This window comes from Miniopterus schreibersii (assembly GCF_964146895.1).
Source record: "Miniopterus schreibersii genome assembly, chromosome: 15".
Lineage (NCBI taxonomy): Eukaryota > Metazoa > Chordata > Mammalia > Chiroptera > Miniopteridae > Miniopterus > Miniopterus schreibersii.
Window position 1 is genome coordinate 45,904,498 of NC_138115.1, and position 27,999 is coordinate 45,932,496.

Here is a 27,999-nt window from a genome sequence, read left to right on the forward strand (position 1 = left end):
AGGCCAGGTTGAATATTTGCACAGGTCTCCTTGCTGACTTTACTTTTCATTTCCCTTCCTTATTTGAATAAACTAGTATCTTTCTTGGTGATAAAGTTTTGCTCAACAGGTATTAAGGCTGAATTTTTCCAATGGAATCAATTCCTTAAGTAAAACTGGAAGAAGAAAAATCCTGTTTCTAGCCACTGTGTTCCCAGGCTCTCATTGAATCACCACACCATTTCCTGGGCTTCCTGATCCTTTCAACTCTTGTCAACAATATCCTGCCAACTCTTCTAGAACCACCCAGTGGCACACACACCATCTCGTCTGTCCTCCTAGTTACCTTAGTGATTCTATCCAGTGGCTCTCTGTTGCTTATAATACCAAATCCAAACACCTTAGTCCACATTCTGGGTCTGGCCCACCCTGAGGCCCATCATCTCCTACCGCAAATAGCCTTATCTATGTGGCCCAGAGTTCCCTACACATGTGATCATTTTGTATATGCACCATGACATACAAAAGTTCGAGAGGCTATGGGCTAGAGCTCCCAGCATAAATGACTTTGAATACTAAACATTCATTGGTTGTGACTATGAAAAGGAGACAGCCTGGCTTTCAGAGACCCTTTTTCATGCTATGTACAAACATTTCCTTCACCCAAAGTGTACGTGTGCTTCTTCGGGGTCTATAGAACTAGAATGTACACTGTCCTTTTGGCCTTTACACAGCTACTGAGGATGAAAGGAAGGCGAGAAGGGGCCCTGACACTAAACCTGCCAGGACATTTGGGCAAATACCAAAAGCCCTGCTGTTGGGGACTGAAGTAATCCCATGGCTCCATGGCCTTGGGGTAAAAGAGTGCAACAGAGTAAGTCTCACCTCCAACTCCCAAGTGGGCTTGACTTGAGAAGGCGCTCCATCCCTGCTTCTGCCTCTGCCCCACGGGCTCCTTGTCAGCCCTGCGATCCCAGATTACCTGATCTTTTCTATAGGAAACTGTCCTCCTTCCACCAAGACTGGGTTAGCTGCCACCCTACATGGCCCCATGTCACCTACTGCTTCTCTGTCCTGGTCTATAGTGGCTGGACTCCATCTCGCCTTCCTACTGGACTCCAAGCTCCTGGAGGTCAGGGGCTTGTCCATGTGCTTGCCTCTTGAAGAGAGACAATCATGAATGGTATTGGAAGCTCATTTTCTCTCTCATTTTGGAAACCTGGCAGCAAGCTGCTCAGCAGGCCTGAGTTAGCTCAATGGAAGAGCGAGCTGATGATCAGCGACTGCTCTTTGGAGGCTCCCACATTCTAATGAAGCCATTTACTAATCCAGAATGCTCCCGTTATTAAGTTCCCAGACCAGAGCTTCTCAAACTCTCATGAGCCCCCAATCACCCAGGTTCTGATTTAGCAGGTCTGGGGTAGGCTCGAGACTGCATTTTTAACAAGCTTCTCTGAGATAACTAAGGCTGCTGGCCCATACACCACAGATACTGGCAATCAACCAGATGTTTCTTTTCTCTGTTTCTCTGCAAATATGGATTGTGAAACAGGGCCTGGGTCCCTCTTCTGGAACCCTCTGCATTGTGTGTTCAGACTCGCTCTGCCCAGCCTACACCTGCCTCAGCTGAAGGCAGATGGGAAACAGGAGGATTGACTGCCCTCTGCTACTTCTCTGATTATAAAGTTTTCTCATATGGTGCCATGGGTCACATGTCCGTGGCCTTCTGACAACACCACTGCTTTCCCACTGACCAGCACAGGGCTTGGGAGACACCAAGTACCATTTGTGGAGTCAATGAAACCCCTACCACTTGAATGAGAGTAGACAGCTGGTGAAACTGTAATTACCAAAAGACTATAGGGAACCAAAGCCTAAGGACTAGCCATAGAAATTAATCATGGAAGTCCTCTTGGATAGGTTTAGAGAGATCTGCTTATTGTTTGAGGATTCATTTACATTGTGGTGAGTAGATAAATGAGGATGTCTGTTGGTTATAGGCTCTGATGGGCCCCAGTCTGTGCTCATCTCCTTTCACCGAGAGATCGCACAGGCGTAAAGCACTAAGCAGAAAGGACGGGGTAAAGAAGCGAAACATACCCTTGTCCCCCTCTATTTGCTAAGAACTTGCTGTGAAATGTTCTGTGACTCTAAATCAAAAAGGAAGAACCAGGGCTTCATTCACTTAACATAACAAATGGTAAGAAAATTTAGTTCTATATTATGGGCTTTTTAAGGGGACACACAAGATAGGAGGGGGGGGGGCGTGATAAGAGCAAAGGGGGAGGCAAAGCAGGGGCAGAAAGGACCAAAAGGCGAGGAGAGAGGGCAGGAAGGAGTTTATGACTCTCTGGCTCTGGAGGCTGATGGATTTGGTTATTTCCAAACCTCACTGGGACACAGCATACCTCGGTTTGAAAGGACCTGTCATGCTCATAAAGCAGTCTCTCTTTGCCTCTCCTCTCAAGGGATTAAAAGTTATGGAAAACACCAAGGCAACTTATTAGGTTCTCATCTGGTCCCTGTAGCCTTCTCCTAACATTTACCCTTTAGGAAGCAGCATTATGGTCTTCAGGAAAGAGAGGGTAGGAGCACTGCTGTCTAAAGGTAGGATACAGTGAAAATGTCTAGAAATCCTCCAAGAATAATGGATAGACCTGGGGTCAAGGGCCAGACTTCAGGGGCCATTGTAGAGGGCTGGTTTGGGTGGTGCTTCCCTATAGGTAAGGTGCCTTTGGCTTGGGGATTTCCCACTTGCCCCATGACTCCAGGAGTTGCTATGTGAAATCCTATCCCCAAGGGGCACCCGCAGTAAAGATCCCATGTCTGCCTATTCTTCCCACATTCACAGCCCCATGAGGGGCAAAGTCAGAATGCAGCTCCCCCAGCTCCTTGCTCCCCAATGTCCCCACAAGACATGATAATTTACCAATGCCCCACTGCTCAGCAGAATCACAAAGATAATAAAGCTCTCAAACCAGCTGTGTTTCACTATTTGGTAGCAGGTTTTCCGCAGGTTCCACCAAGTGATCCAGGGGCACTTTCTCTTGTTCACAGCCCAGCACGGGAAGCAGCAACCCAGGCCTGCAAGGAAGGAGCAGTAGTGCTGTCATCTGTGTCTATAGTAAATTACAATAATAGCCCAACTCTTCACCCCTCCCTGCACACATGCCCCCCTTGCCATGTGATTTTGCCAATTCCTCTCACTAAAGAGGCGGAGTCTTTTTCCCATCCCTTCGAATCTGGGCTCAGCCATGTGACTTGGTTTGGCCAACAGAGCGGAGTGAGCCAGTTCTGAGCCTAGACCTTAAGAGGCGTTGCACGTTTCCACCTGCTCTCCTGCACCATGTCCCTTAGAAAGGTGTATTCAGGCAAGCCCACTGGTTCTAGGAGGAAAGTGGACATCCTACACAGAGCCAAGCTGCAGTTACACCCAGGCTAGACCAGCTGAGCTCCACGCACATGAACAAAGCCAGCCAAGATCAGCAGAGACAGCCAGCCTAGATGAGCTGCACCATGTTTATTACCACATGCTACTGGGGTTTTGTGGTTGTTTATTATGCAGCAGTGTTTCTGGCAATAGTAAACAGTATCCTAAGGACTGCATGGAATGAGGCAGGGATGGACACAGGCTTTGTCAGCCACCCATTGAAGAATTGGATCAAATTGTCAACATACTTACAAATAGCTGAGCATTTGGCCCCAATACGCACGAGCCTTCAGGATGAATCACATCACCCTTTTCACCTTGCCTCCTCCTCAGTTCTGTGGATGCTTACTTCAAGGTGATTATAACATTCTTCTCCTTTCCTCATCATCTTCCTAAATCACTGTAGGTCTCCTCAGTCTGCCCCGTACCTCCCTCCATCTTTCAGAACATCAATAAATTAATTTTCCTAAAAGTCTGTTTCTCTTACCCTACTCCCCCCTTCTTCTAGAACTGCCCCCCTTTTCACCTCCTTCTCCGCTGCTGACATCCTGTGTACACCTCAAGGACCAGTCCAAATGTAAGTCAAGAGAATAGTATTCTATCCCTAGCCTGACCTCTGGCCCCATGGGCAGCTTTAGAGCTTTCAAACAACCTGGAGTGAGTTTAAAACCCATTCTCAGTGTTCCTTCTGAACCTGGTCTAGTCTCAAACTTATGGAGAAATTTTTTAATGTTTATATTCATTTATTCATTTGTTAGGTTACTTATTCATGTACTTATCAACATTTGTTGAGCTCATAGTCTGGGCCAGGTTCTCTTCTCACATGAGAGATACAATATTGATTAAGTTACCGCTTTTGTTTTAAGAACCTCGTTGGGGAGACAGACACAAATGAATTCCCCTCAACGAATACAAGAAATAATGAAGGCACATAGGAAGAAGCCACTGCATCCACTCAAGGAGTCAGGAAATGCTGGACTTGTTGATTGCTTATTATGTGCCAGAAACTCTTCTACATGATTTACATTCATTCATTTCAGACCTACAACAACCCTTTGCAGCAGGTACTGTTACTATACCCATTTTATAAGTTAGGCACAGAGAGGTTAATGAAACTTGTTTAGTAAATGGAGAGGCGAGATTTGAGCTCAGACAGTCTGGCTCCAGGGATGAAACTCTTAACTACAGTGCTGTCCTGCTTCCAGAGAAGAATCTGGAGGGATAAGCTGAGGGCCTGGTAGGGGTTCTAGTGAACCCTAAACTTATAGTTAAGTTCTCTCGGTCTATGACTCAAGTATATCCTGACAACTGATGTACTGGGGACTCTACAAAGTTACAGATATATTGGCTCACTGGGCTTTCTAGGAAAGTTTTCTGACATTTCTACCCTGGTTGTTGGTCTCTGTAAACTGAGCCTACCCGGATCAAGAATATCCTGGAATCCCCTCTGCCTCCACCTGACAATAACCCCAAGAATCTGAGTAACTTCTCTCCACTTTTGTCTCCAGTAGAAGTAGAAAGAAGGCAGGTATCAAAACCACAGAGCTACAAAGAATAACAGAATCCCATGCAAATATTCTCTGAGTTGGATGCAGGAATACTGCCACTTACCTTTTGGAAAACATCTCTCTGGTTCCTTTTGGGGAACCATCTCAGGTAACCGCCTAAAGGGGTCTTGCAGGTCAATGGTGCTACATTCAGAGAGCACACTGGTAGTGTCAGACTTCTGTACACCAGAACAGAGGAAAGGGAGAGTCATTTTATCAGCACCCTGTCTCACCACGGTAGTGCCTAATAGCTCATAAAAGTATGACTTTTTAGGTATGAAACTAACTAGGCAAAGGCTTCTATGTATGAGGGACATCAAGAAAGTGTCCCTCTTGTTGGGCCCTTTTCCAAATGCTCTGATCAGCCCTGACTTCAGGAGAGAATTCTCTAATTGCTCGCCCCTGGTGGAGGAAAGGGGAGGAGTATAAACACATAGTATCTTAACCTTTTCCTCCCTTCAAGTCATAGCCCTGATCAGATGCCTAACCCCAAATAGAGAAACCAGGTGACGAGAAGATGGCTACTTGGCTGCAACTGTGATACTCAGCTCTCTCGCCTCCTGGAATAATAGGCCTACACCGGGGGTTCGCAACAACTTCGCCCTCCAGGAGACCTTTTGGCAATGTCTAGAGACATTTTTGATTTTCACAACTGGGGAATGCTACTGGAATCTAGTGGGTAGAGGCCAACCATGCTGCTAAACATCCTAAAGTACACAGAACAGCCCACCACAGCAAAAAATTATCCTGCCCCAAATGTCATAGTGCAGAGGTTGAGAAACCCTGGTACAGGCCCTTGCTTAAGATCTGACTATAGAAGTTGTCTCTGCACTAATCTTGATATTTTCCAGAGTGGCTCCCTTGGAGGTGTATGGATGACCATGCCACATGTTCCTTCTGGGAACAAACACCTGGGAGAATTACCTTTCGGGGATTCTGTGTTGACAGATAAGCATCATCTTCAGAGAATACCTCAATTTCCACATTTTGATCTCTTGGGCTGGTGGATTTGGCCTCCTGGTGGAGCTCACAGGCCTGACACAGAGAAGCCCAGAGTAGAATTAATATTCCTCCAGGAAATCTCACTTGAGATGAAACAAGTTTGAATTCTCTTTGGTTTTCTGTTTGTCATGAAAATTGTGACATTACTCTTTTTCTTTTTAGTTTTTAAAATTGCTTGTGGAAAAACTCAACATAAAACGAATCTAGAGAAACTACTAAAGAAAACAGATAACAAAATTTACTCAGCAGTCATATAATCATTATAATATGGTTCTGGTACAAAATTCACCAAAAAAATTCAGAGGTGAAACTTACTGTGTCCTTTCAATTCAGTAGCTAAATAATGAATTATTTAATAAATGGTACTAGTATAATTAGCTACCCCTGAAAAATTAATACAATACCAGAGTGTAGTAAAAATAAAATTCATAATTTGATGTAAAAACAAATGAGTAAAAATGTTAGAAGAAAATTTTGGAAAATAATTTTTTTATCCTTTGGTGTACAAAGGGTTGAATTAGCAAAATAAAAAAACAAAAGGCATAAAAGAAAATATGAAAATGTATCACTACATAAAAGTAAATTTTAAAAAATAAATAATAAATTTTGTATGATGACTTTTAGGGTTATCCAAAAAGGATGTGCAAAGTCACACTTTAGGTGAGGGTTTTATCCAAAAATCCATGCAAGAGTCCTCATGAGTCTGACACTGCAAGGTTATGAACACATGCAATAACACACACAGACAAACACACACAAACATACACACACGAAAACAGGTAAATATACCTATGGACCACACACAGAACAGAAACATACAGTGGTAAGAATTAAAGCACATAGTAGGTAGTGGTGGCTAAAAGTGCCCCATGTGAGGAAGGGAACCACAGCTAAGTCCAAGGCTTGAAACTGTAGGCTGGGTTGAAGTTCTTAAACTTAAGAGAGAAAGCCAAAATGAGCTGTGGCCAATGCTTGGAATTATGATCATACAAGACTGCATACCTAGGGAGGCAGGAGGAAAAACAGTCTCAGAAATAGGACCTGAGCAAAGGTACCCATTGATTCAGTGACTGGATCTGCAATATGCTTAGTATTACTACTTGACAGTAATCCCAAGTTGGCGATATAACACTTGATTCTGAAATGGATGACTTAGAAGTGTCCATTGAAGGCATCATGGAACTTAGAATGCAAAGAGAGTGATAGATCTTCCCACTAAAAATGAGTTTGCAAACCACCACTTCAAAATATATGAGGAGACAAACATAAAATAAGTAGCCGCTCCCCTCCCCCAAATTAAATACTGGGTGGTGAATTTACTCAAGAAAAAAACTGTATGTCAACAAATTAGATAACTTTAATGAAACAGACTTATTTCTAGAAATACAAAAATCTACAACAGACTCCAGAAGAAATAGAAAATCTGAATAGCCTTATTGCAAGTAAAGAGATTGAATTTATAATTTGGAAACTTCCCACAGAGACTTCCAGTTTCTAGTGTAACAGGTAAGACATCTGGAGGTTTCCACTCTATCCTAACAAGTAAAAAGCTGGACAAACTGGAAAATAAACAACTCTATTTAGATCCATAAAAGAAGTGAGGTCCAAGGCAAATGCTGCCCATCCCCCCAATTAGAGAGATAGGCAAATACAGAGAATCACGTCTTACTAGAGCAGAAACCCAAGAGCCAAAACCTCAATAGGAACTAGTGACAGGGTAGGGAAATTTGAACTATAATTGACAAATTGCTGGAGACTAAGTGTGGACAAGTTTAAGAGATAAAAGCTCCATAGGACCCAGTCTTCAGGTGGGCCCCATACTTTTATGAGTTTTACCTCTTGGAGCTCTACTAGGTTCTCACAGAGAATATTAAAGAAAAGTCCTCATGTTTTTGGCAGGGGGAGGGTAAAATAAATCATTTTGAAATATAGGAGAGTATTCTAAGTTCTTCCTAACAAGACCTATCCTTAAAAGAAACTAGTTAACCAGAGCCTAATCTGCTGGGTTTTATCAGGTTCTTACTGATCTGGGGGAAGAGAAATTCCCAATTCCAGCCAGCTCTAGATTTCCATGTGAAAGGAGGGAAATACCCAACTCCAGCTTACTTTGGCCATACTGTCCCACCTAAGAGGAGGGGGTATGGAGAAGCACTGTGAAGTTCAGAGTCCAGAGGCACAGGCTCACGAAAACACTGTGACCTAATCATAGAGGAAGGAGAGGGAGAGAATCCAACTGCATCCAACAATTTTGGCGTATTATATTACCACTCCTATTTATCTTTAAGTATTTTAAATATTTTTGTGATTTCTTCTTTGATTTGTTAGTTATTTAAGAATATTTTGTTTAATTTCCATATATTTGTGAATTCTTCCCTCTCCCTTTTCCTCTCCGATAGAACTCTTCCATTCCCCCCACAGCTCGCCAACACATAACTAAAAGCCTATTTATAGCAGTTTCATCTACCCAGTCCATGTACAGCTATGATGAAAAAGGTCAGTAAGCATACTAAAAGGCAAAAAATATAGTTTGAAGAGGGAGAGCAGGCATCAGAACCAGACCCAATATGGCAAAGGTGTATGAGTTCATCAGAACAGGAATTTAGAACAACATGATTAAAATGCTAAGGACTCTAATGGATAAAGACAGCATGTGAGGACACACAGGCAATTCAATCAGAGAGATGGAAATTCTAAGAAAGAATAAAACGTAAGTGCTAGAGTTCAAAAGCATTGTGACAAAAATGAAGAATGCCATTGATGGGCTTATTAGTAGGCTGGACACAGGCTGAGGAAAGAATCCCTGAGCTTGAGGATATCTCCACAGAAGCCTCCAAAACTGAAAAGCAAAGAGAAAAAATATGGAGAAAAAAGAAAGAGGAGAATACCCAAGATCTATAGGGCAACTACAAAGCTGCAACATACGTGTAATAGAAATTGACAGCCCTCGTCCCCTACCATTCCTCGCCCATGAGCCCCACCACTGATCCTTGCAGAGACCGAATGTGTTCCTACCACTGTCTTTGTCTATGCTACTCACTTCACTTCCCACACCCTTTCCTCACCTTTTATCCAATCCAAATTCTTTTAGGGCTCAACCAAAGGCACTTGATTCTCATGTTGTCCCAGCCCACTCTGATCTTGCTCCCTCTGAACTCCTCTGACACCTCCCATCTGTGCCACATGCACAGGACCACGATCAACACAGCCCAGGGATGTGCACATGGCATTGAGGGGCAGCCACCACATATTCTACCCTTATTATCCATGCATAGTGCAACCAGCACCACATGGCAACCAGCGCCCTGTGATAATTCTAGCTGTGCACAACCTCTAAGTCTACAAGTGAACCTTCATACCTGTTTCCCAGCCTCAGGTTCTGTGACAGGCTGAGCATCATCTTCATCAGGAAATTGAATATCATCTTCTTCCTCTGCAAGTGGGGCCAACCAAGTCCGATCGAGCCCAACACTCAAGGGCTTTGGTGCAGAAGTTAGTACACCAGACTCCTCCCAGGTCTCTGGACCTTTTTTCAGCTCTGTGACCAGAGGAATGACATCTTTGTTCTCTGCAGAAGAGCCCTCTGTCACCTCTTTTTGCTTCGGTAACTTTCGCTTCCTGCACCTCTTGCGACAAAATTTCTCAAGAGTATGTATCACAAACCAAAAGGCCCGGCGGAAACGATCCAGGGCTAACTGGACTTTGGTTTTCCTGGACTCTCCTTCCAAGTTTCCATCTCTTTCCTCATTGCTGAAGGAATTGAGCAGCAAGGCAATGAAGAGGTTGAGCACCTGGGGTGGGGGAGGGTAGGGGCACAGGGAGAATGGACAATTTAGACAAGGAAAGGATACAGTAGGTTTCCAGAACAACTTTTCCCCAAGACCCAAAACTAATGAGAGTTCTATGTCCTTTTTTTTAGATATTTTTTTAATCCTCACCTGAAGATATTTTTTCCATTGCTTTTCAGAGAGAGTGGAAGGACAGGGGGGAAGAGAGGGGGGGAGGGGGGAGGGAGGGAGGGAGGGAGGGAGAGAGAAACATCAACGTGAAAGAGACACATTGATTGGTTGCCTCATGCATGTGCCCCAACCAGGGCTGGGGATTGAGCCTGCAACCAGTGCATATGCCCTTGGCCAGAATCGAACCCCAAACCCTTCAGTCTGAGTGCTGACTCTCTAACCACTGAGCAAACTGGCTAGGGGTATGTCCTTCTATTTCCCAAAAAATTTCATCTAAAAAATAAATAAAGCCCGGCCGGGCGTGGCTCAGCAGTTGAGCATCGACCTAGGATACAGACGATCGGGGTTCGATTCCCGGTCAGGGCACATGCCCGGGTTGCGGGCTCAATCCCCATCTGGGGGCATGCAGGAGGCAGCCGATAAATGATTCTCTCATCATTGATGTTTCTCTCTCTCTCTCTCCCTCTCCTTTCCTCTCTCTGAAATCAATAAAGATATATTTTTTTTAAAAAAAACAACTTATAAATAAATAAATAAATAATAAATAAATAAATGGAGAGGAGATTGAGGAGTAATAGAGATAGCGAGATAAAACAAAAGAAAAACTGATGCTAAGAGGTACAAATAGCCAAATCCAGCTTATCTACATATAAGTAATACATATTGTAGACTCTGGCCAGGCTAGAGCAGACTGGTGTGACCATGTGGCATGATCAAAAGTGTATATTCCTTGTGAATCAGCCAGAGGCATGAGCTTGGACTTTTGTTGCAATTGCCCACAGGGATGTGGGTCTGATGTCTAAGGCTGCTGCAGGGTCCTCTCCTGTTTGCAAAATTTGAGAGATAGTGTACTTTGTGCAGGCTCTTTAGGTCCCTCTGCTTCAACTGCAGTGAGGTTCGGCACTGAGCCAGAGGGGTTTGAATCAAATCCACAGCTCTTCTGTTGAAGTATGTATCACTTTAAATTCAGATCATCTCCACAGCTCCCTACTTAGGATTTTTGTTTACATTTACACAGCTGTAATTCATCATCTTTACCTCCTCAGACTCCTTTCTTTGTGGCTCTCGGCAGCTCAAAAATATACGGCCTTCAAGGGAGGAGTGTCTGTCAGGTATGAGTGGGTCTAGTCAATCGTCCTTGGCTTCCCTAGGAGAATTCCCGACTCTGTACCATTGCTCGAGCTAAGATGCACCCTCCACCTGCCACGTCCTCCTTGCCTCTCACACACCACTCTCAAGTACCACCCTTTCTTAATGATCCCTCCGCACTCCCATCAGAGATATCCTGCTCTTCTGGACTCCTGTATCACTTACTGTCTATCTACACTTCTCATTATGTTCTTAGGCTAAAACCACCATGTGCAGATACCTAATTATATTTTCACCATCACCCCAACTTGATTTTGAAAGTCTTGTGCTCAGGGGTCTTTGGGTGTCTCCTGTCTCTTCACACCCTCACTGGTGGACACTGAATTAGCCACTCCATAAAGATCTATGTTTCCAGCTGCAAGAAACAGACTCGAGGCAGTTTATACAATAAGGAAGTGTAACAGACCCAGAAGTTTGAAAATGAAGCAGGGGACTAGTTATGACACGGACACGGGTTTGTTCCACTTTGTCCCTCTACCTTCCTCAGGGCTGGCATAATGTTTGCAGCTCTACCCAGACTCATGGGCATAAAAAGGCCCAGAGGAGGTAACCATTTGTTCCCTTGTCCCTTTTCCTTCTTCTTAAAGAATAAGAAACCTTCCTCAGTGGACATCCCTCTGTAGCTTATTGACCAAATTTAGTCACAAATCCCTCCCTCAGCCAATCACTGGCAAAGAGCATATGACTGTCTTGGAATAATCGCCTGGAGTGGAACAGCTGCTGGGGCATCAGTCAGCACGAGCACTTATGCTGTTTTGTTTCATGCTTATATACTTGCCTCAAACCAGATTCAAACCAAAATATTAATATCACATAACATCATAATATTATATTTAGAATAAGAATTGCACTAGTGAAATGTTTGCAGAGAAGCTAATGCATCTCTTTAGTTCATGGATTTTTATTTTAAAAAGCCTAAGGCACTCACCACAAGTTTTCCTACCACCATGATCAGCAGGAAGACAACAATGCACAGGTATTCATCAGCCTCTTGCATACATTCCCACATGTTTTCGATCCATTCCCCGCAGAGGATTCGGAACACCACCAGAAAGGAGTGGTAGAAATTCCCCATGTGCCAGCGTCGAACACACGGGGCTGTAGTGGTGTCACAGGATTTGGCAATTTTCTTTTCACGACTGAACTTAGAGCCGAACAGCTGCATGCCAACTACTGAGAAAATGAAGACCACAATGGCCAGGACCACAGTCAGGTTTCCCAGGGCTCCAACGGAGTGGCCTATGATCTTAATCAGCGTGTTTAAAGTTGGCCAAGATTTGGCTAACTTGAAGACCCTCAGCTGTTGAAAAAGACAATGAACAAAAATGGAAGAGCCCGTTAAGGACAAGTTTTATCTGTCCAGTTACAAAACAAATGACATGTTCCCAAACCACAGCATTTATGACTTTCAAAAATCCTTTCAAAGCCAAATCCATACTAAACATGGTCACCAACCCCATATCCCAATCTAATACTCACCTACATCTACTTTTTGTTTTAAAAATGAAAGTATTTTTGTTCTAATTATTTTTAAATGATAAAGACTCTGGGGTCAGGATAATGGAAGTGAGTGAGATACATGTTTATTACATAAAATATGTATCAGAGGTCAAAAACTCAGGCCTGAGGGCCAAATCCATCCCATTGCCTGTTTTTGTATGGCTTGCGAGGTAAGGACATTTTTTACATTTTTAAATGGTTGGAAAATAATGAAGAGAAGGGAATTTTATTACACATGAAAATTGTATGAAGTTCAAATGTCCACGTTTGTAAAGTTTTATTGGGAAGCAGCCATGCCCACTCATTCTCGAATGTCTATGGCTACATTTGTGTTATGAAGACAAAGCTGAATGGTGTTCACAGAGACCACATGACCTGTAAGGCTGAAAATATCTGCCATCTGGCCTTTCACAGAAAAGGTTTGCTAACTCCTGCACTGTATAATTCAGACCACAAGTCTGAATCTAACTTTATGGTAATGATGAATGTCATAAATGTTTTATACCCGGGAGAGAAAAGGCAATCAGCTACTCAAAACACATACATTTTTTTCAGAAAAATAGAAATTTTCTCCATGAAACCTTACAGATATATTAGAGACAATAACCTTAGAGAAAACACAGCAACTAATTTCATAGGTTATTTCTTCCATTAACTTTCAATGTAAACTATGGTTTAAATCCCAAGTACAATCCTGTTAAGTATCAACTATTTGGGGGTGGAAATATTGCAGGGCAGTAAGTCTTATGTCCTAAGAGAAAGACCATCACCATCTACTCAGAGTGGAGCTGGGAGACACTGTGGCCCTGGTCTCATATGCAGACAACACCAGGGTTCCCTGCCTAAGCATGTGGCTGTAATAAGCCTAAACAATAGCAAAAACAAATGTAACTTTGCTCACCTGAGCACCCATAAAACTTTAGTAGAGCAGCCTAACAGTGCCTGACTGAGCAGTGTGCTCTCCCGACATCCCCAAGAATGAACTGTGCACTCACTCAGGTAACTGAACCAAATGTCTCCTCCAGGCTGAGAAATCCCATCTGTGCCAGATTCCCTGTGGAAGAGGGGGAAAGGCCACCCCTCGTGGTCTCCCCGCTTCCTGCTCAGACGACTTCTCTATCGCTTTCTATCCATAACCTCTTGTGTGCCTGGCCACACTCTCCTCTGTCTTCTGGTCATTTCTGGGTCTGTCTTGTACCCTCCCTGGACTGCCAACTCCTTGCAGACGACCCTTCCCTCCTCCCTGAGCTGTCCCTGTGCCTAACCTGAGCTAACATCAGGTTCTCTGCACAGGCTGCCAGAATGCCTGCAGTGGTTAGGGCATGTGGGACGTGGCACTGGCGGCCCTGTGGAGGGACTCAGGAGGAAGCTCCTGCCGGCAGTGCCCATCCCCCTCATGGGCTCGGAGGCTAAAGCCTAATCCAAAATAGCCACTGAACTCATTCAAGATTCTTTTCAATCCTGGCTGGGAAGTTATTCAGAGAAATAAGAAAGTAAGTGCCTTACCACTCTAAAGGAACGTAAAACTGGCCAATTTTTCGGCATCATCACATCTACAAAACTCAGAAGAGCAACAATGCTGTCAAAAATGTTCCAGCCTCGGCGAAAGTAGTGGTAGGGATCGAGCGCAATGATTTTCAGGCACATTTCTGCTATAAAAATGCCAGTGAAAACCTACATTGAGACAAAAAAAAGTGGGAAAAGGAAGCTACCTCTTCTTACACACACACTTTTAAGAATGGCCCCAGGAATTACAGAGGTTACAAAGAAATAAAACACAATCTTGTGGTTGCACAATATGCCCTAAAATCCCTGAAAATGAAACATTTAACTGCTGTGGATGAACCTTACTCCGCCTGTGCTCTCTCTCCACCCCCTTCCATGCTGCCCAGTCCAATGTTACCAAGCTCACAGACATCTCAGGATGGAGAAAAAAATATTTTCATTTTGTTGAAAATAAGGCAAAGCTGGCATCTTGGTAGGTGGCAGAATGATAGAAAGTGTCAATCAATTTCACTGAATTCTTTAAAACAACAAGGGGTAAAAACTCCAGAAGGGGGAACTACACAACAGCTCTACAAATTGAAAACAGATATGCTCCATAACCAGAATCCAGGAGGAGCTCACCTAACCACTCAACCTTAGCACCTTGATAGGAAAAAAATAAAAAAGGGGCCCAGAGCAGAGAACTGAAAAACTTTACTAGGGACAGAAAAGTGTCTCTGAGCAACTCACACGATAAACCTTAGATTGATTGCTGCTAAGAGGAGGATTAGTGAGTTGGAATATAATCCTAAAAACTCACTCCGAATGCAAGGCTCTTCATTCCAGAATTAAATATCAAAGAATTAAAAAGGAAAGGTAAGAGTTAAAAAAAAAAAAAAGTGCTAAATTTTGTGTTTTCCATAGGCAAAAATTTACCTATAATTAGGTAAATATAGGCTTAAGAAACTTGCAAAATGTTGAATAAGTAGTAGCTAAATTCAAAACTAAATCTATCTTCTAAATTTCCTCATAGCAAAGAGCACATTCTCCATCTCACACACGCACACACACACACATAAAAATGAGAAAAACAATAGCATGAAAATTGTAAGGTACTATAAAAAGGGTTAAAGTCTTTTAAAATGTTGTCTATTACAAGACTCTACAATTCTGGAAAAGAGAAAACAACCCATTAATGATTAAATCTCCCTATTAAAAGTAACAGGTGATCTGTTTTTATAAATAATTCAATTACTTATTATTTCTTTTTTAAATCCCTAAAATAAAATGACATAAGTTAAAAGGATGGGCAAAGATAAATCCATGATAGCCAAATAAAAAGAAATCAAGGGTGGCAAGAAAAAATGTAAAGCTTATGTCTCTCTTTTCCCTTTAAACATTGCTGCCTACCCCTGCCCAACGCACACCCAGTGCCTAAAGGCTACATGTTGCCTGTCCTAGTTCACTGTGCTGGACTGATCCCAGTCCCCTTTTGACACCCTCCTCTTCCTCCTGTCTCCTTCAGGCTTTAGGTGTCTAACCCTACAGTCTCCCTGATGCCTTGGGACATTGGTTTTGCAATCCAATTCAATTGCTACGTATGGCCTCTCAGGAGCTCAGTATACTCCCCTGATTCGAGCAGTCCTGAAGCCTGGAGAGTCCATTTCCAAGTTCAGTCCCAAAGAACTCCGTAAACCAGCTTACTCCTGGTCCACCCATCAGAGGAGGGAGGTTTGGATGAGTTCTTTGGAACTCAAGGCCCCTAGGCCTCCCTCCAGCACCATAAGGGCATAATAGGTGGGGGGGCTGCCACCTTTGTATTGCATGTCTAGGGAATGGTGCACACGGAATGGAAGCACAGGCTGGGTAGCCAGCTCTACATGCTTCTCATCAGTTTTCAGGAGTTGAGGTGCAGCTGCTGCCTGGACCCTCAGACACCAACAACGTCCCTGTGTTTCCTTTTACCTCTGGAGAGAGTGAAGAAAATAGTCACTTAATTAGCCAGCTTCTGACTGCAAATGCGGCTTCATCTCAACATTCGGGACACCTTGCCAGTGGGAAATCTGAGAGGGGGCTTTTGTCATTTCCCACAGTTGGACCAGCTGATGAAGTGATGGAAAGACCACCTTTGTAATTGTGAAGCCCTGTCCAGGGGGATGACTCTGTTCTTTGAGTATCCTCTGGAATTTATCCAATAACTCCATCCACCAGGAGGTGCTGAAAGATGGGTCTGCTGACTCTGTTGAGGCAGGAAGCATGGCCATAAAGGTATAGGATTCTGATCCCAAGTGAAACAACACCATCAGCCCATTTTTGGAGTACCAGAGCAGGAAATAGCTGAATACACTAGCCTGGAGCCCAGACTGCACCTGTCAGAAGATACTGAGCGTGTTAGGGTTATCTATGCATGGGATCTAATCAGATCCATGCATACCCACAGGGTACCTCCTCCCAAAGACTATGGGGAAAGGAACTCAGACACAGACTGTCTGTAAGGAGAACCACCTTGGTCTTGCACTGCAGTCTCATTGTAACCCTGTTCCTCCTAGGAGGAATGTGGGACTGAGGGTAAGAGGTATCTATCTCCAGTTCTACACTATCTTAAACTCAATACATAGAAGTAGCTCTGTGAACCAAGTCCTGATTCAACAGGTACAGTAGGTTCTCATCAAGGTAAAAAAATGAATTAAAAAATACATGCATACATATATTCGTACTGTATGAAAACACTCAACAATGCTAAATAATTATTGTCTTTGCTAATGGGATCATAGGAAATTATTTTCTTTGTATTTCCTTTCTTTGTATTTTCCCTTATTTTTAAAATTAAAGAAGCATGTATTGCTTTTTAAATTGGAAAAATAAAGCTTTAAGAAGAAAAGACTAGACATTCTGGTAAGATTTTTAGCCTATTAACTAGGCTAAAAACTAATTAGGGTAGAACATTCAATGAGTAATTATTTGTTATTTATGATATTTGGAAAACTAATTTTCCTTTGGGAAAAAAAAATTTCCTTCTACAGGAATTATGAAAAGTCCACTCTCTTACCTTGGTTTTCCCAATCTGAGACTAGCTCCATCCAATGAGAAACATGTTGAAGTAGGCTCAAGTCTGAAACCCTACCCCCAACTCATTCCACCCCACCATCTCCAGACACCCCGTTCCCAGAAGGCAAACCTCCCACAGCTGCCAGGCCCTGACTCATCTTTCCAAGGGAATAACCTCTAGTAATGGCAATCACATTATTTTGTGACAAATAATGTCATCAGTATCACCGGGGACCGTGGTACTCATTACCATGGGCCTCTGGATATGTTTTCTTAATTATCCCAAATAATTGACATTTTAAGATGTCTACTTGCTTCTGGCTTACCACTGGATGACTAAAAAGACACTTTACCATACTAGAGGAGCCAACACAGAGCCCATGGGAAATTACAGAACAGGGTAAATGCAAAATCCTAAAAGTCATCTTTTTACTCTACTCCACGTAAGGGAACCAAAGACCTAGGTTAGGTTGGGTCACTCAAAAAATGTTTAGACTTTGAAAGAGAGAATTCAAAGTCTGAAATGTGTTTTATACTGTAAAAAGCCTAAAGTTACCAAATTTCCTGTTTGCAACATCAAATCAAAATTCTTATTCATGTTGTGATGCTCCATGGCCAAGAAGACAGTGTTGATTATGATGCAGATGGTGATGGCCAGCTCAGTGAAGGGGTCAGTCATCACAGTTCTCAGGGCCTTCTTAAAGCATAGCCACTGGGGGCTACAGTCCCAGATGAGGTATTTGGATGCCAGGTTTTCTCCACATGGAAGGCAAGGCTCCTGGGATTTTTCCTGTTCTGGAGAAAGAGAGTGAAAGAGTGGCTGAGGAGTGGTCTCTGAACCTGTCTGGCTGCTCTCCGCCTGAATGTATTCCTTCCTCCCTGTTCCCCAGGGCCTCTTGTGACACAGTATGACTAGTCAAGAAGGGCACCAACTGGTGTGGTCAGTAAGGTTTTCCACATACAACTTGCATGGGGTATAGTCAAGTTCATCAAGTCTTTATACTTGTATACAAGTCTTTATACTTATATTGTGAACCCATGGGAGAGATTAACACAAACCCATGATATGTTCACTCAAGGCAGACCATGCTGACAGCTGTCATAGAGGCATAAGGAGCTATCAGGGCTCAGGGCAGGAGGGATATTCAGACAGGAGCATCTGTATGCACTGAGACAGATGGCACTCTATAAGCTGGTTGAGTTCAGGTCAGCAAGCAGCTGCATCTCTGATTTCCCTGGAATCACTCCAGGGACAAATGCAGTCCGAGTGAGGTGATTCAACAGGCACGAAAGTGCCAAGCAATCCACTTGACCCTCTCCTTGTAGGGACTTGAGTCCTGCCCTTGAACACCAACCTTTAGTTGGGTCCCTGTTATGAGCTGTTAACCAGGTTCATCAGATGGATCCAGCTTGTCTTCACATGTCTTCCATTGTCCATGCCAGAGTCCTAACTCTAACCTCAATGACATCTGCCACCTACTGGAAACTTCTATGTCTTCTCTTCTAGGTTGACTATCATTGTGACAGACCTCCTGTGACTGCCCAGCCTGATCAGGAGGTTCCATCCGTGCTCTTGGTCCTGTCTAGCCAGTTCCCACACTACCCAAGTGCCAGCTCAGGTTGAGCATACAGGGAAGACCCACTTCTTCCAAACCACTTTGCTCACATGCTCCAAAAAGGCACAGGAAATCACTCTTTACAAGACGTACAGTGGGTTGCAGAGGGCTCCGGGGGCGGGGGAGGGGAGGTGTCGAGGCTAAAGAGAGAGAATGGAAGACATCATTGAAGTTAGGCTCTCCCTTGGGCTGGGAGGCAGAACTTACCCTGCATGGTGATGGTGAGGATGCTGACAGCACTCAGTGCCCTCTGCCTTTGAAAGGGGTCTCTATGCTCCTCAAAGAGGTCCACTGACAGGTTCTGCGACAGTCGTTTGGTTTGCTCTAGGAGGTGTGGCTGTAAAAGAGGACATGGTGGACCTTCTAAGGCAAGAAGCTGCCTCTCTTCAAAACTTCACAAACTACAGACTTCAGAGTGCCACAGACAGCGAAGGCATTCAATATTTTACATAGGTTGACCCATTTCATGATCATGGCATGACAGATGTTCAGTTCTCTTATCTCATATATAATAAATAGGAGAAGTGTGGCTTGACCACTCACATTTCTAGAGGCCTAGCTACAGAAATTTTTCTTTCTCTGTGATTTATTCATTGTCAACAAAAAGCAAACAAAATTTTACAAAAACTAATGAGCAGTGATTCAGGGTATGAAAGCAATAAAAAATCTAACTTGGGAACAATGTTTGAGAGGGGGAGATAAATTTAGGAAGGTGGACCAGGGCAGAGAGTGAAGTACCTCGAATGGCTCCCTAAATAGATTCTGAAACAGTGACTGAAGAGTATGATCAAAATAAATATCGCAAGAGCTACGTACCAACCCTCGAATACTCTGACTGTGCCCAAGAGCTTACTGACTCTACTTTACCTACAGTTCCAAATTCTCTGGAGATTAAAGAACATAAACCTTCAGCTACCCAGGAAACTTGAGTATCCATATGACTTATTTCCCAAAAGTTCTGACCAACCAGAGCCCCAGAGGGAACTATCCCTCTGTGATCAGTTATTCTAAAGGCAACCTGTAATCTTTACATAGCTATTTTCTGTTTTATTAAAGGGAAAAAACACTTTATATTAGGTGTCTGGGTCTTTGTCTTTGTGGAACAAGAAGAAACTTTCAAAATATTAAGGAAGTGTTTGTAGTCTCTTCAATATGCTGTGGTCTGACAGCAAAGAGCCTCTGAACCCTGTCATTCCATCAGAGAACTGCTCACAGCAGTGGATGGCGTCTATCCATCTACTCCTGCAGAGGCCCCTAACTCCCCCACATCCTCTGCATGCACACGCGCCTGCTGCCCACTTCATCCCCCTTCTAGCCCAGGAAAGTGGCTCTAGCCTTTATTCCCTGGCCTGTATCTTCAACATTTTCCCGGTTTCTGACTCCTCTCTCCACAATTAAAACATGTTTAAACATCTCCCACCTTAATTATATATTTTTTCTACTGCACATCCCCCCATAACTTCATCTCTGTATATCCACTTGGCTACTCAATATCTGTAATTGGATGCCCATAAGGACCTCAAAATTGATAGTCCAAAACTGAACTTGCCATCTTCAACATCCCCAGAACAAGTTCCTTTCCTGTCTCAGTAAATTGCCCTCCATCAAGTCAACAACCAAAGCCATAAACTGGGCATCATCCCTACCCTCTATATTTAGTCCACTGCCAAATTTTATCTTCTGTGGGTTACTGTCATCTGTTCCTCTCTCTTCATCCTCTGCTCTAACCACAGTTTAAACCACTGTCACCTCTTACTTGGATTATTGCAACAACTTCTTAATTGGTTGAGTTTAGTCTTGCCCTCCTCCAATCCCCTTCTTCAATGCAAAACTGTAAATATTATCATATCACTCTTTTGCTTAAAACTTTTCAATGCTGCTTACCCCCTTGCTCTCCATGTAAAAGGGTGAATTCCTTAGCTTGGTTTCAAGGTCTTTTGTGATGGCTCCCATCTTATCACTACAGCCTCCTTTCACCCTCATCTCTCACACACACACACACACACACACACACACACATGCAAGTTTTCCACTGGGTCATGTTCCCCTGCTCTCCTTTGCTTCCAGGCCTTCGCCTTTGCATGTGTTGCTCTCTCTGCCTATAGTGTTCGACTTTTCCTTTTGCTTACTAATCCATCCTTTCAGCTCAAGCACAGTTTCCTCCGGGAACTCTTTTCTGATCTAATGCTCTTTCCCGAGCCCCCAATAAGTCTGGGTTGGTTATCTGAAGCAGATGCTGTTGTTGGTCCCATCCACAAGTCCCTGGGCCTTCCTTACCTGGGAGCTTTCTCTGGTGACCCAAACCCCCTCTGCCCTACTGCATAGCAAGTCATAAATACAGGAAAATTATTGTCTCCTGATCCCAGAAGTCTTTAACCAAGGATGGACCAAAGTCGGTGTATAAATATTCTAGTGCCCCTACTCCAGGGAAGTTAAACTCCAAGTATCTTCAGTGACAACTGGCTTGATAATGCACTTCCATTGGCTGCCCTCTGTTCCATGTGTCACTTCTTTCCTGCCCTCTCAGTGCTTCCTGGGGTCGCTTTCTGCATCATCAACTTGCACTCTAATGTCTCACGGTGTGCTTGGGAAGGAATGCTGCTCTCCCCCAGCAGTCATCCTGTCAGTCATCACATGGAACAGCAACTGCCTCCTTTTTAGTGTGTCTTCATCATTCATTGTTTGTCTTATATATCCCACGCATCCCCAGTACCTACCCCAGTGCCAAGCAGACAGGAAACACTGTCAACACTTTAAACAGATGTTTGTAAAGAAATGGGTAATTGAATAGACACAGGGGGGAAGGAAAGTATGTGCAAATGGAGGAGTGGATACATGAGTAAATGAATGAATGAATCCTTTCAATTAGATTGACAACTTGGCCTATCATTAATTCCTTGGCCAACACTTACCCTCTTTGGGGAATCGTCGTCGGAATCTGACCCTGGAAACTGCTCTTTCCCAGACTCTCTGAAAAAGAAGGACCTCCTCGTCTTATTACCAAATAGCTTTCTCTTCTTTGGGGAAAAAGATGATGCTTCAAGGGAATTAAGCGAACTTCTGTCAATTCCCATGGCAACCAGAGCCTTAGAAAAGAAACAAAAGTAATTAATGAACAGGTTATACCTCCCTATGAAACACTGCAAATGACCTCAGCCTTAGTGAGCACTCTCTCCTCTTTCCTGGTAGCACTGTTCCATGTAGATTGTTCATCACCTAATTGAAATATACTTTGTCATTATTTATCTGGGGAACATGTCCTGTTTGCCCACGGAGATTGCAGCCCTCGAAGGCAGGGTGGACTCTTTCATATCTGTATTCCTAACCCTTAGTGCAGCATCCAGTATGTGCTAGGCACCTGATAAATGTGTGTGCCTGTGATACATATATTAAGCACATACAATAGGTTTCCCTCTGACAAATCTCTGTGGAGGGTGAGAAGGAGTATAAGACATGGTCCCTGCCCTGAAAATCTTACAATTGAACTGGAAAAATCTAAAGATACCAGGAAAACAATGAGAATGGCCTATATATGTGACAGGAATTTCAAGAAGGGAGAGATGGTGATGGCTGTTGTCTCTAGAGCCACCATTATTGACCTCCCAGGCTCTCTCAAGCAAGGCCCTGAACATAAACATCTCCAGATTCCCACAAGAAGGCCTGGAGCAGAGGTTGGAGACAGATATACATAGCTATAGCTATAGATATACATATATAGATAGCTATAGGTATAGCTATAGATATAGATATATAGATAGGTATAGGTATAGGCATAGGCATAGGTATAGATATAGATATATAGATAGGTATACATATAGATATATAGATATATAGGTGTAGATATAGGTATATAGATATATAGATAGATATAGGTATAGGTATATGGATATATAGATATATATAGGCATAGGCATAGGCGTAGGCACAGATATAGATAGATACATCCTCTAGCCAGCAATCTGAAATCTGTCCCAGAAGGCCCAGGTTTCCGAAGGTGAAAGAGCAACCAAACCAAGGGTTCCCTGTTCCCAAGGGCCCAGTGCCTGGACATCTCAGCGAGAGACAGCAGCAGAGCCTGTCCACAAGGGGTTTAAATCCTCAGAAAAGCACCAGCAGGTCGAGTGCTGTGGCCAGGCCTCCTACAGCAGCCTCCACCTCAGGTGCCGTGGCCTCTGGAGCCCCAAGCAGAGCCGCTGTCTGACCCCGTGACTCTACCTCCTTTTCCTCCTTTAACAGCTGCTGGGCTTCCTGGAACATCTTCTCCTTGGCCTCCGTCTCGGCAGCCACGTTCCTGTTCTGTTCCTCATATGCCATGGTGACAACGGCCAGGGTTAAGTTAATCAGGTAGAACGAGCCCAGGAAGATGACCACCACAAAGAAGAAGACCGAGAAGGGCCCCGAGGTCCGCAAGGTCTGCAAGGGACAGAGCACACGCTGGCATCGAAGCCTTCTTCCACACAGGGGTGACCATCATTTCAAGTAGAAATTGTACAGGACCAGATAGTCTTCCCGGGCACTAGTTGGCTCAGCTGCCCGCAGCATCATTTCCCCAGTTACCCAGGGACTCCTGATGCCCTATCTCTCGGGGAGGAGGTGTCATCTGTATGTTCCCATGGAAGTCTCAGTGAATTTCCTTTGAATTTCTCCAGAGTATTTGCATTCTAGAATTAAAGAGGCAAGAGCCATAGCAATGCTTCCTGGACACTGAAGCACCAGTGGTAGAACTTCAGACAGGAGAGAATCTGGGGAGCTATCATATCTCCTGGAAGAGAAGGGTTTGCACACTGTTCTTTCATATACCATGTTTATAATTTTTTGATGTTTCTAATAGAATTTCTAAAGCATAATGTAACAGCACCGCTGTTAAGGATGGGGAATAGATGACAAAGATGACGAACAGACAGTAGGTTATAAATAACATATATATGTACATATATATATAGGGGGGGGGAGAGAAAGAGAGAGAGAGAGAGAGAATAAAAAAACAGGTAACCTGTCGGTAAAGCTTCTCCCAGGAATCTTGGGTCATAAGCCGGAACATGGCAAGAAAAGATGAGCCAAAGTTGTCGAAATTTGTATAGCCATAGTCAGGATTGGTTTTGGTGTGGTTGCACATAAACTGATGGGAACAGGCACTAGATATGGGAAACAAGGGAACAGAGAAAGAATAACATTCCCTACAGCCCAGCTTCCCTAACCCCCCACACCCACAGCACTGGTTCATCTCAGGGCCATGGGCTCACACCCAAAAGTCCTGGGTGAAGACAATATTTGCAGAGTAGCCATCCCCCTGTCTGTCAACCCTTCCAGCCTATACCTTACTGTGGGTACCCACTGACTCTTTTCAAGTAGGTTGATTAGGAAATTCATATTAGCAGCTTCTCGTTGAAAAATTAAGTGCAGTGACATAATGAACAATTAACAGTAGAAAAGGGCACATAATAAATAACAAGTCTCCCTCTCTCCCCCAACCCTCAGCCCTACTTCCTAGAGGCAACTGCTTAACTTACTTTTGTAACTTTCCAGAAGTTTTTTAATGAATATAGAAGCGTGTGTGTGTGTGTGTGTGTGTGTATCTCAGTACGTATCTTCTATAGCACATAAATGGAAGCATTCTTTAAACACTCTCATGCGCCTTGCTTTTTCTGTGGAACAATACAGCTTGAGGTCTTTCCATATCAGTGTTCAGGAAGATACTGCCTTTCTTTTCATGTCTACAATCCTATGAAGTATCTAACTCTCTGCTAATGATGAATCTTTACATTTCAGTTATTAACAGTCTTTTGCCTTTAGAGCATTTGGGTTTTACTCTACAAACAATGGATATCTTGCACACAGGTCTTTTGTTGCTACTTTCTGGGTTATTTCTCAAGTTTATCTTTTAATTCTACTATTGATTTTTTGTAATCATGTTAATTTTTAAATTTAATGATGCACGGCTAAACTTGCTTAGACATGTGAAATAATCAGTACTGTTTGAGAACCACTGTCACTGCCAGTCAGAAATCATTAGATGAAGACTGCTCACCACATCACTTTAAAAGATCTAGAGTTGCTCTGCCTGAGAGAAAATTGGAGAATATAAACATCTTACCTCTTACCCAACCAGGTACCACACAACCTGAATTCAGTGGCATCTTTCTTTTCAAAGCAAGTTTCTGAGAAGAAAAGAATCATAAGTTCAGATAAAAAGAAACCACTGAAATGAAAGAGAACAGCAATTATGCTGGGTTATATTTGAAACAGGCAGTTCGGAGCCCTCCAAAATGATCAGTGGGTATCCAGCGAGGAACTGGAGCCTAAACCATCAGAAAGGAGCAAGAGAAAAGAAGGGGAAGGGAAAAGGAAGAAAGAAGAGGGGTGAAAGCAGTGTCATCACCACCACTTTGCCTCTTAGGACATATAACTGCAGTAAACACCACCTCCCAAGGAAGCTAGCCACAGACTTAGCCCATGAGAAGCTCATAAACCAAGACAGACATGGAGGCAGTGTAGCCACATGAGATTTGGCACACATGAAATTGGTGTAGGGGCCCAGCAGGCATGGCTCAGTAGTTGAGCATCGACCCATGAACCAAGAGATCACGGTTGGATTCCCGGTCAGGGCACATGTTGGGGTTACAGGCTCAGTCCCCAGCAGGGGGCATGCAGGAGGCAGCCAATCAATGACTCTCTCATCATTGATGTTTCTATCTCTCCCTCTCCCTCTCCCTTCCTCTCTCTGAAATCAATAAAAATATATTAAAAAATAATTTTGTTTAAAAAAAAATTGGTGTAGGGTCAACCTTAGCATGGAGAGAGTGCAAAGTAGAGAGAAGTGGTATCATTGGAGAAAATACTCAGGGCTGGGGGATGGGCAGTTGCCAGTTTGCTTTGGCCAAATCCAGGTAGTCTGAAGACTTCTGCAAAACATGTCAAAGAAGTGGGCAGAAATCTTTGTGGGAAAGGATAGGAGCTGACACTGTTCTTGTGGATGTCACTTTGGGCTTTTCTTTCTCCATAGAAACCCAAAAAATGAGGCAATTCTTTAAGACACACATCTGCCCACATGAGAACCCTGGATGGATGAGGCCATCCCTTGCTCCTAAGAGACTGTGTAACGCACACATATAGATGGTATGAGTGGGACTAAAACAAAATTAACTAGGCATGAACCAAGGAATAAAAAGTGGGGTATTTACCGTCACTGATGTTCCCACAGTCCTTCCTGACACATTTCAGGTTCAGGCTCCCCATGAAGAGCTGCTGACCTACCAGGGCAAAGATGCTGAGGCAAAAGAGAGTCAGGATCAACACGTCAACAAGCTTCTTCACGGAGCGCAGCAGGGCCCCCACAATGACCTTCAGACCTGGGAGGGGGACAGGTGTGGAGAGGAGCCCCCTCAGACAGAGGCAAGGGGCAGACACAGAAGGGAGCAGCCACAGCCTCAGACGCTGTTTGACTACAGACTGGAGTTGGAAACGGCCCAAGGAGACCTAGGATTCTGATGCCATGAGCTCTAGTCCCAACTCTGCCTTAGAGGTTGAGGGTCATCAAAGTGTCCCATGTGTCCAATACTTGGCCTCCTCCTCCCTGCCCTAGGTCTGCCACAAGGTTGCTCTGAAGAGCAAATGAAGACCAAAACTTAGAGCAGGAACATGCTACACAGACGCTCCTAACTATGACAGCTGTGTAGGCACCTCCACAACTGGGAGGGGGGCATCACATATATCATTAAGACCAGAGTGAGGCCACCCAAGAAAAGGAGCCACAGTTATATTTAACATTCAGTAGTCACTACCTACTATGAGGTACATGAGGTGTCATGAGACGTAGCTAAATTGGGGGGCAGGAAGCTGGAAGAAAGAGCTTTGTTTGGACTCAAATGATGAGGATGTCTTAGGGGGAAAAAGCTCAGATTACTACTTCTAATAAGGTTTGTTTTTCACTCATTCAAGAAATATTTACTGAGCACCTACTGTGTCCACGGCACACTGTTAGAATGCCAAAGTTACAAAATAAGAACATAATCTTATAGCATGCTGACAAATATTTAAAATCAGCTCCTGGGGGTAGGGGGTGGTGAGGGTGCAGGAAACTCTTTAAAGCATTTACAGATTTCCTTGTTTTCTGAATTCCCTAGTGTGGGTTTCTCTTCTCCCTCTGTATCCAGCCCCCTGCTTGTCTCGAGCTACCGGCATGACATCCTGGACGCAGAATTGGAAAAAGACAGACACCATTCAGGGGGAGCCAGAACAGGTCAGTCCAGCACGCCGTGCTGTCACAATACATATTTGTTGAACAATCAAATAAAAAGTAAAAGCAGAGTTTGTTTGTTTGTTTGCTTGCTTGCTTTTGGTTTATGTGACATTTGGAGAAATTTTAAATATAAAAGAATGTTCTCTCCCGCTAAGAGCCGATGTTGAAAGTTAGAGTGACTTACCTGAAATGACTGAAATTGCTTTCAAAGCTCTAAACACTCGGAATGTACGCAGGGATGACAGGCTGATGCTGTTGACCTTGATATATGGTAAGTAGGACACAAACCTACAAGACAAGGCACAGGGAAAGCCTGGGCTTGCTCAGTCCTGCAGCTGCACTGCACACGTAAGCACAGCCTGGGTCCTGTGTCCACAAAGGTGAAATCTGGGGCCTCACCCTCCCAAGCCCACCTTCATCTCAGGGTCTCATAACATCATTTTCTATTGCTGTGGACCACAGATTGCACAGGAGGCTGTTCTCAGCTAATCTTTATATTTGGACAAAGGTAAGGATTCCTTGAGATAGTTGTGGCTACATCCATGGATCATCTAAATCAATTGAAACACTTATTGACTGGCCCCCATGCACCTCCTTAAGGTCTCACTGTGTGTGTGCCAAGCCCAGAAGGAACACAGGTGGTCTGTCTCCTGGGCCTGCACTACTCACCACTGCACCACACCACCTCTCACTAACCAAAAGCACCCGGCTGCTGAACTTCAAATGGAAAACTCTGAATGAACAACATCTACCTCAAAGGGCTCCAGTGATTATTAATATGAAAACATATTAACTTGAATCTATATGCAAGTGCTTAACATAATGGCCAGCATGACAAATTAATGCCAGGTTTATCATTACCATGCTGGCGATAGGCTGTTGCTCTGCTTTTTATTTTGCTGACGCTGTCTCTTCATTCAGATGCCAAATTGATATCCTTTCCCTCAGGAAGAACTTCAATTCTCACCTCATGTCATATACAATATACACAATAATAAACTCAAAACGGACTGTGGACTTCAAAATAAGAACCAAATCTATAGAAATT

The 27,999-nt window shown here is 43.7% G+C and overlaps 1 protein-coding gene across 1 annotated transcript in view; it reads right to left on the reverse strand.

The window, feature by feature from the left end:
- The window catches only part of SCN11A (sodium voltage-gated channel alpha subunit 11), a gene marked incomplete at its 5' end in the record, with an annotated part of 53,061 nt that overhangs the window by 13,960 nt on the left and 11,102 nt on the right, over positions 1 to 27,999 (reverse strand). Inside the window, 14 exons of the mRNA XM_081159366.1 lie at positions 2,909 to 3,063; positions 5,021 to 5,135; positions 5,881 to 5,991; positions 9,315 to 9,746; positions 11,992 to 12,363; positions 14,070 to 14,237; positions 17,653 to 17,891; positions 18,920 to 19,049; positions 21,625 to 21,798; positions 22,928 to 23,125; positions 23,706 to 23,847; positions 24,807 to 24,870; positions 25,894 to 26,061; positions 27,136 to 27,239. Coding sequence (XP_081015492.1) covers positions 2,909 to 3,063; positions 5,021 to 5,135; positions 5,881 to 5,991; positions 9,315 to 9,746; positions 11,992 to 12,363; positions 14,070 to 14,237; positions 17,653 to 17,891; positions 18,920 to 19,049; positions 21,625 to 21,798; positions 22,928 to 23,125; positions 23,706 to 23,847; positions 24,807 to 24,870; positions 25,894 to 26,061; positions 27,136 to 27,239 — 2,572 coding nt within the window. The remainder of the gene's footprint in view (positions 1 to 2,908; positions 3,064 to 5,020; positions 5,136 to 5,880; positions 5,992 to 9,314; positions 9,747 to 11,991; positions 12,364 to 14,069; positions 14,238 to 17,652; positions 17,892 to 18,919; positions 19,050 to 21,624; positions 21,799 to 22,927; positions 23,126 to 23,705; positions 23,848 to 24,806; positions 24,871 to 25,893; positions 26,062 to 27,135; positions 27,240 to 27,999) is intronic.